Genomic DNA, 13,228 nt, shown 5'->3' with positions numbered 1-13,228 from the left:
GCTTAAGCATTGTGGTCTTTCTTTTTTCTAATGCAGAAGGAGCACAGAAAAGAGTTAACACTGGATTTAAAATACAAAGCTGAGTCTGACAGGGCTGCCAAGGTCAGCAGCCTCGCTGGCATCCATATAAAGAGCGTTGTTTGGACGAGTTAGGACTGTGAGTGTGGATTGCACCTAATCTGCTCGGACCACAAAGAAGTTTCTGAGGAGGAGCCTTTCTCCGTGAAATACCATGTTATAGTTGTTAAAGCATGGCGGCTGTCATATCCTTATTAACTTGAGAGTCCTTTGCTCTGCACACATCACTCAGCATGTAAATTCCTTCTCTGAAGGTTCTGGAATGGCGATCCATCTCACAGTGCAGGACTCAACCTAAGTGAGCAGTTATGGCGTCCGTTAAAAATATTTTTTTTATTCATCCCATTGTTGACTTAAAGAAAAGGCACAACGTGGGAGTTGTGGGTGAAGTTTTATTTGGGGCAAAATGAGGACTATAGCCCGGGAGACAGCCTCTCAGAGAGCTCTGAGGAACTGCTCCGAAGAGGCGGGGGGCAAGGTCAGTGTTACATATGACGTCAGCGAAGGGGGTGCGTGCAGCCAAGCACACGTCTCAGCAGGAGGCTGCTGCTAGTCACGAGGAGCACGTGTCTCCGTTCATGATTTTAGTGCTTTTCTAGATATGAGGAGATGCAAGACATGGGGCTCGTAAAACCTCCTCCTGAAAATATCTAACTATCTGAAGATCTGTTCTGCCAGTTTTTCCCAGAGCACAGAGTGCCTCATTCCTGATCTCCACCCTGAACTCCTTTCAGGGGGTGTTGAAGGTCAGTGGTCACAGCAGATTCTGAATCAATTGTGAAGGAGATGGCCGGAGTCAGAGAGGGAGAAGGAAGCCAGCTTGATCACTGGCGAGGCTGGACCGGAGGAAGAGCCAACCAGGGGCTCGGCACACTGTGCCCGGAATCAGCTCCCACCAGCGCCAGGCTGTGTGCGAGGGCAGGCTGTCCTGAAGGGCGGGGAGGGCTGGCCCCAGCGAGCTTGCTACATGCAGGCAGCGGGGAGAGGGGCTGCACTGTGGGTGAGCCCATCTCAGTGACCTTGAACACCTTAACTCCCACCCATGGGAAGACTGGACCTACGGGGGGGCTGCCTTCCCCATCTAACCAATCAGAGAAGCCTCACTTCCTGGGGCGACGACCCAAAGGGAGTGGAGAATAGGGCGGAAGTGTCAGACTTCTCTGAGAACTCAGAAGTGTCAGTAAAGCCCCTAATTTGTGGGCCAAGGCATGATGCAGAAGCTGAAGAGCGCCCACCGCCCCCGTGCCCCTCACCCCAGCCCCAGCCGTTAGCCGTGTTTGAGGACAGGTAGTCCCCAGGGTCTGTGGTCTAACTTGCTGGATCTCCCTCGCCCCCGTGCCTTCCTTTTCCAGAAACTGCAGCAGAATGCAAAATGAGTAACAGAGACGATGTTCTGTGGGGACACCTTATCATCTTTTGAATTAGACTAATTTATGAAAATTACAAATCATTCGTAGACTTCCGTGCTTTATAATTAATAACAGATCACTTGCAGTGTACCCCCTAACTTATCAGACCCACCAGTGCGCAAAGGGACATGTGGTTGAGTAGTGCTGCCTTAACCTCATTTCTTTGGCAGAGGTATTAAAACAAAAGTACTTTGCCTTTCCTGGGCCTCAGTTTCCTCATTCCTGTAAAATGAGAGGTTTGGACTAACAGATCACTAGAGTGCTGTGATTGTATGGAAGAAAAGAACTTTCCTAATCTTCAAGTCAAACAACCAGGATTTGGGAGCATTTCTGCATGTTTAGAATCCTTGATTTGCATTTAGTTGTATTTGTCCATCCATCCATCCATCCATCTGTCCATCCCTTCGCCCATCCACCCATCCATCCTTCCATCCATCATCCACCCAACCATCCATCCATCCCTTCACCCATCCATCCATCTACTCATGCATTCATATATTCAATGTTTGCAGTATGCCAAGCACTGGGGATACAATATTGAAAAGAGGCAAGACCCAGTCTCCATTATACTACAGTGGGAGAAATGGTCATCCTTTTTGATGGCAGCTGTGACTAGTGCCCTCACTATGTAGGGCTGTAGAAGCAGATCTGATCCCAGAGGCCAGTCCAGGGAGGCTTCATTGAAAAGTGAAGATTCGGACTGAGATATGCAGGGAGGAGCAGGAGGACTCCAGCTCCAGGGAAATGCAGGGATGGGGAGCTCTGTGTGGGACGAAGCCGGAAAGGTAGGCTGGGGGCACAGCTGATTGCAAAGTGAAGCCACCACCGTAGAGTCTTCCCATGAGGGTGACAGGGTCAGGCTTTCATTTCTAAGCCATTGCTCTGGCTGCAGCCTGGACAACAGAATGCACGGGCCAGAGTGGGTGGGAGAAGAGGCTGCTGCATTGGTCCAGGAGAGACGAGGCCAGCAAGTACAGGGAAGCAGGAGACAGCAGGGTCCTGGAGCCAGGCGGGGCTTGATCTTGTTTTGCCATGGGAGCTCCGCGTGCGACCCGGGTCTGGTCTTGAACCTCTCTGTGAATATTTCTTCATTTGTGCAGTGGGGGGCATCCACTCTGCCTGGCTGCTGTGTGGATTAAATGTAATCATAACTGAAGTGCTTAGCACGGGCTTGGCCTTAGTAAATGCTCAGTCAGCGGCAACTCTCCATCTTGACAATTTTGCTTTATGGTTTTGCTGGTTCCCTTAAAGCCTGGGAGTGCAGGGGCATGCTTGTTTTTCCCTCCACCAGCCTCCTTCCTCTTTTTAAGCTTTCCTACTTGGCTTGAGTGTGTGTCTTCAGAGCTATTCGTTTAGGAACCCATCTGGATGTGATGGTCTCCAGCTAGGATGGTGGGGAGGATATTTTCTGCATCTCCATCCTCTGCTTAGACCTTCGCTGCAGCAAATCACCCCTCCTCCCAAGTCTCCGCACCCCATGCCTCTCGCTTTGTTGGCTGGGGACGTCTGGTCTGCACTGGGGAGGCTGTGCCCTCCCCTCCTCAATTCAAAGGCTGCGCCCACTTTGGGCTGAAAGCCTTCCATTGAGAACACGCTGCCCAGCCCACAAGAGCTTGCCTTTGGATTCTGAGCTGAACCTCCGTCCTACACATTGTGATTCAATCTTGAAGCACAAAAGGACATTATGGAAGCTTCCATTAACGCAGAGCCCTCACAGATGAGTTCTTAGAATTTTTCCTGCCCTTGGGCAAAACTGCTCCTGGTGAGTGGCTTTAATATGGTTTTAACAATTGGCTTCTGATGGGCAATCACAGAGATTGCTGGTGCCCAGCTTAGGCGAAATAAACCAAGGCTGGGTCCTTATTTTGAATGGAGTCACATGCTCACACTCTGGGAGATGTGTTCCTGGTTGCTGTCTCCAAGGACCTGCAGGCTTTCAAGGTGCCCAAATTGAGTGAATTTGTCATCTCGTTCCCAGATGGTCCTGACTTCAGGCAGCCTGAAAGGAAGCCACACACTCTCCTGAGCTAGCAGCTGCTGTCAGAGACAGGACAACAGAGCTGCTTTGTTTGTTTTGCTACCAGCGCAGGGGGCTGTGTTCTGCGCTTCTTGAACAAGCAGACATAAATAGGAGCACTTCATTTATGAATTACACACCATTGATCTCATTAGCTACTAAACCGTTTGGCACTCTAGTTAAAGATTGGGACACAATTCAGTGTAAAGTGCTTATTAAAAGGAAAATGGGGGGCTTCCCTGGTGGCGCAGCGGTTGAGAGTCTGCCTGCCAATGCAGGGGACACGGGTTCAAGCCCTGGTCTGGGAAGATCCCACATGCCGCAGAGCAGCTGGGCCCGTGAGCCACAACTACTGAGCCTGCGCGTCTGGAGCCTGTGCTCCGCAACAAGAGAGGCCGCGGTGGTGAGAGGCCCGCGCACCGCGATGAAGAGTGGCCCCCGCTTGCCACAACTAGAGAAAGCCCTCACACAGAAACGAGGACCCAACACAGCCATAAATAAATAAATTAATTTAAAAAAATTTTTTTAAAAAGGAAAATGGCCAGATTCAATAGTGCAGAGTTGCTGGTTCTGGAACAATCCATTGATTTCCAGAAATGCTGCTCTGCAGAGGCCAGGCCAAGGCACGTTACCTGCACACCTGGTGGTTTCACACGTGTCAGTCAGCATGGGGCCAGGGCTCTCCGTGGGCACATCTGTCCTCATGACCATGTGAGGATTGGAGGGATTCACATAACTTACCCTCTGAGTTTTCTCTTCTTTGCTCTTGTCAGCCTTGCTTTTGGTCTGAAAATGCTAATCTGGTTGAGATAGTAGCCAACTCTCTCTCTTGGGTCCATCTGAAATATTTTCAATGTCATATGTGCAGGAACAAGCATTAAATCAGGACAACTAGTGTGGTGACATGTGTACACACCTCCTTCAAGGTTGTCATGTGATGTCATGTACATTTCATAGGTGAGGGGCTTGGCAAGAGGCTGGAATGGAGCCAGGTAAAGAGCCTTTCGCCCTCTGTCTCAGTTTGTTCAGCCTGCTATAAAAATACCATGGACTGGATGGCTTAACGACAGGCATTTATTTCTTGTGGTTCTGGAGGCTGGAAATCTAACATCAAGGTGCCAGCAGATTCCATGTCTGGTGAGGGTCCATTTTTGAGTTCACAGATGGACGTCTCCTCTCTGCATTCTTACAAGGCAGAAGGGGCAAGGAAACTCTCTTGGGTCTCTTTTATAAGGGCACTAATCCCTTCATGGGGGCTTCACCTTCATGACCTAATCACCTCCCAAAGACCCCATCTCCTAATACCATCACCTTGGGGATTAGTTTTCAACATTTGAATTTTGGGGACACAAACATTGTCCCCCTCCATGGAAGTTTTTATTTTTGGAGGCAGCATAGAGTAAATAAGAAGATTATGGCCCAACAGATTCAAGCTTAACCTCTCTGTTCTCAGGGTTCTTATCTGCAAAATGGCAGTGATAATATCCATTTTGCATGGCTATTGGTAGGGTTAAATGAGATAATCCATGTAAAGCACTGATGTCCAATAAATTTCATCCATTATTATTTTCCCAGCTTTTCATGTTGGATATTTTGAAACCTTAAAAATGTTGAAAGGATAGTACAATAAATGCCCAATATATCTATTGTATTAGTCTGTTCACACTGCCATAAGAGAAGACCACAGACTGGGTGGCTTCAATGACAGAAATTTATTTTTTCAGTTAGGGAATTCCAAGGTTAGGGGGCTGGAGGGTTGGTTTCTGGTGAGACCTTTCTTCTTGGCTTGCAGGTGGCGCCTTCTTGCTGCATCCGCTCATGGCCTTCTTGTCTGTGTGAGCGACTCCTGGTGTCCCTTCCTCTTCTTATAAGGACTTCAATGTTACTGGATTAGGACCTCCCTCTTATGACCTCATTTAACCGTAATTAACCTCCTTAAAGGCCCCGTGTCCAAATACAGTCACATTATAGATGAGGACTTCAACATATGGATTTTTAGATGGACACAATTCAGTCCATAACACATATTTCTAAATTTGAACAGAAATGTACTTCATCTTCCCACTATATGCATCTCTCATAAACGAACGTATATGCGTTGCCCTGCATGGAAAGATAGGATTTTGGTAGTGGACATGTAGAATAGAATCTTTCCTCTGGTCGTATCCAAAACACTGTGGGTCTATGAATATGTGAATATGTGTGTATGTAATAGTTACAAGAAGATGCCATAAATTTTCCTCCCTGTAATAATTTCAAAGAACATGGTAAAAGCCTTAGAAAAACCATACTTCTGTTAACTTTGCCTTGAGCAATTTCTTTTGATACTGAAAGATATATGATCGTAAAAGTATATAGAATCACAGCTATGTAAAAATAACAAAAATTGCACCCCCTAAAGAGTTGTGTAGGAAGAAAAGGAAATTCACTAGAACACTTCAGGTGGCAAGCATTTTTTCTACATTTTCAAAATTTTGTATTGGCCGTATATTGCTTTTAAATTTAAAAAATACACCTAATTAAAACTATATAGAATTGAGAAACACGGTCTAAATATGGCATGTGATAAGCTATTTTACAATAACTGGATAGTTGATGATCTATAGCAAGTCCATGACTCTGAGCCATATTCCCCCAAGTTTCCTGCATGTTCACAGTTTTTCTTTATACATTATACAGCAAAGTAAGTTCAAGATGAGACACATATGGGTAGGAAGGTAATTCAGCTCCCAGGAATTTTATATGTAGGTCATATGCAGAAATTCCACAGCTAAATAGAATTGATTTTTGGATTATGCCTCACAGTACCACCCGCTGAATGTAAAGAATCAAGTTAACTTTTTGTCAAGAATAGCTCTTTATTTCAAAGCATGGCTTTGCCCATTTTTGCCTTTTTCCTGAACATCTAAGGATCCCCAGAAGTGTTCAGGACCTCTTTGTAAACTACACAGAGCTCATCCGAATTCTCTATCATGGTTTATATTTATTAAAAATGTTCTGAGATTCCTGCATTGTAGACAATTATGAATTAGTTTCCATATTTCCCGGTTCACTACTGACCAGCATGGAAAGCCTCAGATTGAATGTTTGAGATTTTGTGCACTAATTTTTTTTTTTAATTTTAATTTTTATTTATTTATTTATGGCTGTGTTGGGTCTTCGTTTCTGCGCGAGGGCTTTCTCTAGTTGCGGCAAGTGGGGGCCACTCCTCATCGCGGCACGCGGGCCTCTCACTCACTATCGCGGCCTCTCTTGCTGCGGAGCACAGGCTCCAGACGCGCAGGCTCAGCAGTTGTGGCACACGGGCCCAGCCGCTCCGCGGCATGCGGGATCCTCCCAGACCAGGGCCCGAACCCCCGTCCCCTGCACCGGCAGGCAGACCCTCAACCACTGCGCCACCAGGGAAGCCCGCTGCACTAATTTTTGCAGAGAGTGAGGGCACATGTCATGGTTAGAGGAGGCGTGGGATTGGGAGGGGGGTCTCTTCATGGAGAGGAACGAGATGCACGAGGATGGTGTGTGTTGTGGCCTTTAGTGGGGAGAAGCATGGAGGGATTTTGCCTGGGCTGTGGCTCTATCCTTGGCATCCATGAGAACTGATAAAACAATAAATGTTTTCATTGTTGGCAGCGTCGGGCACGGAGGTTCCTGCTCCACTTCTGAGGGTGCTACCAGCCCGTATCCCTGCATCGTGTCCCCAGAGGTGACTGAGCCAAGGAAGCACCCACGGGAAGCCAAGGGCCAAGAAGATTCTCCACTGCCCAGCCCACCGGAGCCCTGGGAGCAGGGGAGTCCCTTGGCCTCCGTGCCCTTTGCCGAGGGCGCCCCGGAAGGTTGCTTGGCAAGCCCAACAGCGGAACCTGAAGATTGTCCCCTGGCTCAACACCCCCAGAGGGAACCTTCCCCAGATGCCCCAGGGTACGGCCCAGCAGCCTTGGTCCCTGGGATGGACAGTTCTGCTCAGCCCAGGGTGGTTGCAATCGCCCCCAGCGCCGGAAGAGAGAGAGGACCGAAGGAAGACGAGGGGCAGAAACTGTCTTCCTCCAGTTCCATTGACCAGTCGCCGGGAATTTCACCAGCTGCTCCTCGAGAGCCGATGAAGGTGCAGCTGTGTGGAGAGGATGGCTGGCCTGGTGGTTTTGAGTCCCAAGGGAAAGAGGCTGCAGGTGGCTTTCCCCTGCCAGAGTCTGGGCGGGAAGCCCCCATGGCCCCTGCTGCAGCCCAACCAGGCCAAGAGAGCTCAGCCGGCCTGGAAGAGTCCCCCCCAAAACCGGAGAACCCGACCCCGCAAGATCCAGCCCCTAAATGCCAAGTGGAGGGGCCGCCTCAGGATTTCACCGATGACTCGGGATTCCTCAGGGCCTGCCCTCCCAGCGGGAGTGGTTCAGGGGCGGCCCAAGAAGCCGAAGCGAAGGTCGCTGCCCGGGAAAGCTGCCCGCAGCAAATGGGAGCGCATCCGCCGCCCACAGAGCTGCCCTGGGAGTCACCGGGTCCTGCCCTGGTGCCGGGGGCCAAGGCCTCTTGGGAGGAGACTCTGGATGCCCCAGATGCTCGGGGTCACTCGCAGGCGGGGAGGCGAGGAGCCGAGCCCCGTCAAGCTGTCTGTGTGACGGCAGGTGACCAGCCCGAGGGGGGCTTGCTTGTGAGCCCCGAGCCTGCCCCACACGCAGCGACTGAGGAAACGGATCCAGCTTCAAGCCTCACTTCCCAGCCGGCTGCTCGGGCCTCTGCTGCTGCAGAACAACCCAGAGAGATGATTTCCGATGCTGAGAGGCCTGTTCTTACAGACCTGGCTAAAGAGCAGGCGGAAGCAGGGTTGGCAGGGCAGGAGAAGCACGCGTCAGACCTCGCAGGAGAGGGAGAGGGTCCAGAAGGAGGCCCCAGAGAGGTTCCTGCTCCTTCACCCCCAGAGGAGAGGGAAGAGCTCTGGAAGAGGGAGCAAAGCCACGAGGTCCAGCAAGGGGTTCTGCCTCTTCCCCCTCCCGGTGCATCAGATGAAAGTGCCAGAAGGTCACTGGGGCCAAAGGATGAAGCCAAAGCCCCTGAAGGTCCAGCTGTGGCTAAGGAAAGCACACTGCCTGGGGCCGACCCTAGAGGCCAGGAAGCAGCCCCAGAGCCACCTGAGGGTGCAGATCCTGGGAACCTTCAGGGAGAGCAACCCGAAGCCTGCGGCTGCAAGCCTGACCCAAAGGTGGAAGAGGATGAGGCTTCACAGCTAACTGGCGGTGTGGAGAGCAGCAGCCTTCCCAGCAGGGCCTCAGCACAGCCGCTCAGAGGGGAGGCCCCCGGGCACGTGGACAGGCCCGGCTCTCCGTCAGAAGATGCAGCTTGGAGCTCGGCGGCCTGTGGGATGATGGGAGAAGCCCAAGTGGTCCATGCATCTGCGTCACTGCACCAGCTCCACGAGCAGGATCCCATCCCACCCTCTGGGCCGGATGGAGCCGGTAAACACGTTTTTCCCGAGGGAGCTGTCTGGGAGGGGCCGGGACTGCAGACCAAGTATCCTGACACCTTTCAGGATGTGCGGGGATTGGGAAGAATGGACCCTCTTCCTGCTTTAGAATCAGAGAAATCGGATTTCCCGTCAACTTCCGCTACAGAGGTCATCCCCAAAGCCCAGGAGGCGGAGGGCAAATCTGAAATAAAGACGAGGAGCCACCCATCCGCGCAGAGGCCTGGCAGCTGTGAAGGGGAGGGCTTGCTGACACCGCCCCACGCCCATGGGCTGGGGTGTGATGCAGCTGGACAGGAAGTCCACACCGATGGGCCACCTCCCCCTGAGGAGGAGAACTTGGCACTGGACTGTGGGCTCACGACCCTCGGCCCGGAGCAAGGTCAGCAGGAGAAACTGTCCTGCCCGGGGGACAGCGGGATACGAGTAGCTGCATCTGAGAGGCCCTCGCTGTATTCTGAGAACCGTCTCCAGCAGTCCCAAACGGACCCAGAAGCATCCATCTCTGAAACGCTCAGGGAGAAGTCCCAACAGTGCGAAAGCGAGAAAGAGACTTCCCCAGGTGATGCAGAGTTTCAGAACCTGGGTGCAGACTCTCCCCAAACCCACATACCTGTGGAACCTCGGGAAGATGTGAGCTTGCCCACTCACGGAGCAAAGGAACAGGCTTCTGAATCAGAACTTCAAAGTGAGCTCCCCAAGGGCAGTCTGTCTGATGCTCCAAGTTCAGCTCCCGGGCACACAGTTCCGGAGAATCGTACGACAGAGCAGTCGGAGTTGTCAGCACCAGAGAGACCGGAGTTGTCTGCACTAGGGGGGAATGGGCAAGAGGGAGACTGCAGTGGCAGTCAGCTGTCCAGGGGCCCACCTCCTGCAGCAGACACCTTACAAGACTCTGCTCTTGCACGTAGCTTGAGCAGAAAGGAGAGTTGCTGTGCTGGACAGGGGCCAAACAAGTCCCAGCAGGAGCTGGTTGATGGGCTGAAAGCTGGCAGCCAGCATGAAGAGGCATGTCTCGGGGATGCAGGCATTTCGGAAGCAGCTGACGCTTGGCCCCCACTCCAGGACTCGGGTAAGACAGAGAAGGCAAGTGGGAGCACAGTGGGGGCCCCGCCTTGTCGGCCTGATTCAGTAGCTCTCCTGAAGGCAGCTCGCTGCCCACCAGCTCCAGCACCTGCCGGCCCCAGAGACACACCCACCCAGGAGGCCCCAGAGAGTGAGGCCGGTGATGAAACACAGGAGGGCAGGCGGCAATCAGGGTTAGCCCCAGAGAAGGAAATGGAGCGTCCCACTGCCACGGATGCAGAGGCCCAAAAGCTTCTTGAAAGCGTCCCATCAGCCGAGGATCAAGGTGCGGGTGGTGGGACTGCTGAGGTTGGTGGGAACGCTGACGGAGGAGACCTGGGGACACAACGGGCTCCAGGGGAACCAGGAGAAGCTGCTCGGAGTGGTGGCTTCCTCCCAACAGACCAGTGCCCCTCCCCTGGGGAGGAAGCTTCTACCTGTGCCCTAGCTGAGCCCTGCCAAGCTGAGCGGCCCTCCGCCAGCTCCCAGGATGCCTTGCTGCCAGCCAGAGAGCTGGGTGCGATTCCCAGGAGCGTGGTGGATATTTCTGCAGCCCAGGCTGTCCCCGACCCAAAGAGGCTCCTGTCGTCCAGGCCACCAGAAGAGGCTGCTCCTGAAACTCCTTACCTGCATATGGAAGGCACTGCCAGGAAAGGGGCAGAAGACAGTGGCGTGAAAGCTCTTTCACCTCAAGGCCTCAGAGCTCCTGGTGAAAGCCCTTGTCCCACACGGGAGCCCCTGCTTGTCTTGGAAAATGCCTCCTCCACGAAGGTACCGTGTGGCTCCCCTGCCTCCCTCTGGCAACCAGGAGCTTCAGGTGAGGAAACCTCTGCCGTGCCAGCCAGCAGCGGAAGCCCCAAAGCTGGGACCTTTGAGGGACCCGTGGACTCCGTGCCCTACCTGGACAGGGTGCCCCTTCTGACCAAGGATAAGCAGACCGCAGCGGAGCAGAAAGGGTCAAGAGCTCCCGGGGCAAGTGCCAAGCCCAGTGAACTTTCAGCACACCTTGCCAGTGAGGAGAGCACGGCAGGTGATGCAGCAAGGGAGAGAGAGCGCAGTGGGGAGAGGATGGTAGACCCTTCCAAGGATCCCAGGAAGGGAGCATCAGCTGGTGTAGACGCCAGCTCCAGGCAGACCAGTGTGATCGCTGGGCTCCCTGACTTCAGGGAGCACATCACCAAGATCTTTGAGAAGTCTGTGCTTGGAGCCCTGACCGCCGATCGGCCCCAGAGCACACTGGGAGAAAAGGCAGGAGCCGGGAAGAGTGTGATGGGCAAGGACCTCGTCACGCCAAGCCCAGAGAAACTTCCAGATGGGACTCAAGGAGTGGCCATTGCCCCTCTCCCCACCACTCCTGCCGGACTCTGGGTACAATCAAAGGAGAAGCAGCAAGAGCTGGCTGTAGAGGCTGAGATTTCTCGTCTGTGTCCCCAGGATCCAGCTCCAGAAAAGCTGCCGGGGCCGGCATGGCCAGCTGCAGAGCAGAGCCTGCCAGGTGCCAGTGTGGGGAAGGAAATGAGTGGGCCTCCACAGGTGCTGACAGAAAGCAAGAAGCCAGAGGGGGCTGGGGAAGGCTGGCCGGGGCCTGGGAGCCAGGCCCACCCACAGCAGGAAAGCGGCCGGCAGGAATCAGCTTCGGGTCTGTCTTCACAGGTGACTTCTCCAGAGATCCCCGATGCTGACTTGCCCGTGGCTCCCCAGAGCCGTGGAGAAGGGGACGCAGTTCAAGACGACAGAATTCCTTCTGGAAGACAGCACCAGGAAACATCTAGCCGAGACAGTCAACCCAGAGAAGATGGTGCCCAGGGCTTTTCTCACCCAGGAGCTCTGGGTGACATGTCAGTGTCTACCTCTCCCCAGAGAGCATCTTCTCCCCATGGGAATGTTCCGACTGTGGCCGAGGCCATCAGTGAGACCTGTAGCCTAGACACGCTTAGGGGTGAGAGGAGGCATGGAGGTGCTGCTGGGATCTCGGAAACACAGAACGCCCTGGGCACCCAGAGCACCCCGGAGCCACCAGCTGGGGAAGTGGCGGAGGCTCCCCTGGAGCCCGGCTTGGGAGCAGAAGCTGCTGGGCAAGCAGAGGGTGACGTCACTTGGAGCACAGCTGAGACCGGGGCACGTGTGTCTGACGACCTGCCTGAAGCAGGTACTACGAGAACGTTCTCTGCTGCGGCTTGTGCCTCGGCTCTGCCGGGAAGCCGTGGGGACCCAGGCTGCTCTGAAGGGGCTCTGAGGATGGAGGCTGCAGCCGCCCCGAGCGGGGACAGCCCGGCCGGGCACCCGCAGGCTGAGGAGCAGCCCGGGCCTGAGCTCCCCGCTCCTGCTGGGGATGGGAAGGTGCGTGTCTCCTCACCTCCAGAACCTGACGAAATTCGGGACCTGAAGCTGCAAAGCCTGGATCCAGAAGCGCTCGACGCCGAGAGGTACTTAAAAGAATAAATTCCTATGGGAATATGGGATCAGCCTCAAAAGTGGTTCCCACTTGGTTTTAACAAGTCAATCAAAGAGATGGGTGGTTTTAAGAAGGTAAATTTTCCATATCTAATTGTTTAAATTTACCTGCTCACAATCTCTGGATGTGCTGTGATTCTGAAAAATGTGAGAAATGGTTTGGAGGCATGGGAGCTGTCTGTTTAACGTGTCTTATGCTTTGCCTTGTGTTCTTTTAATTCTTCTAACTGAAACTGTTCGCAAAGCATGAAATGTTTACAGGCTGGCAGTGTACTATAAGGTCATAGGTTATGGTCAATCAGAAGTTTTTCTGGAGTCCAAATACATCTGCTTTTGAATCTGGATTTATTTATGCAGAGTTATGCGGAGAGACCTAAATGATCCCAAAGCATCTCAAAGCAATTTGCTGCCTGAAGCTAATTTTTTCTAGAGATTTTGGTGAAGTAGACACTTAAAGCTTTAATTGGGAAATGGGCTTTTCAATAGGACATGGAGAAAAATGCCTTTTCAAATATTTATTGCTTCTTTTACCTTATGTCAGAAAGAGCTCTGGGCCCGGCCCATCCACCTTACCTTTGGTTCCTGAGAAGGATGCTCCAAATGTCATGGGCGAGGTCATTTCAGAAGAGACCAGAAGTGCTGAAGAAGCAGAAAGGTCAGTGAAAAGGTAGCAGCCTTTGGAGAACCATGATACGTGCCTTTGGCAGAGACATGCTGGATGTTTGGCAAAGGAGAGTACTGCTAATATATGAG

General features: G+C 52.7%; 1 protein-coding gene across 19 annotated transcripts in view; it reads left to right on the top strand.

Annotated features, from left to right (window-relative positions):
* The window catches only part of TACC2 (transforming acidic coiled-coil containing protein 2), a 205,509-nt gene that overhangs the window by 56,224 nt on the left and 136,057 nt on the right, over positions 1 to 13,228 (top strand). For 17 of the 19 annotated variants that reach the window (XM_059899304.1, XM_059899311.1, XM_059899300.1 and 14 more), the window contains 2 exons: positions 7,135 to 12,447; positions 13,017 to 13,130. In XM_059899304.1, the coding sequence (XP_059755287.1) occupies positions 7,135 to 12,447; positions 13,017 to 13,130 (5,427 nt within the window). Of the gene's footprint in view, positions 1 to 7,134; positions 12,448 to 13,016; positions 13,143 to 13,228 lie in introns of all 19 variants that reach the window. The other 2 variants (XM_059899301.1, XM_059899297.1) reach the window with 1 other exon arrangement.

This window comes from Balaenoptera ricei, chromosome 16 (assembly GCF_028023285.1).
Source record: "Balaenoptera ricei isolate mBalRic1 chromosome 16, mBalRic1.hap2, whole genome shotgun sequence".
NCBI lineage: Eukaryota > Metazoa > Chordata > Mammalia > Artiodactyla > Balaenopteridae > Balaenoptera > Balaenoptera ricei.
Note: the sequence above shows the minus strand (reverse complement) of the source record. Positions and strands in the feature narration are given on the sequence as shown.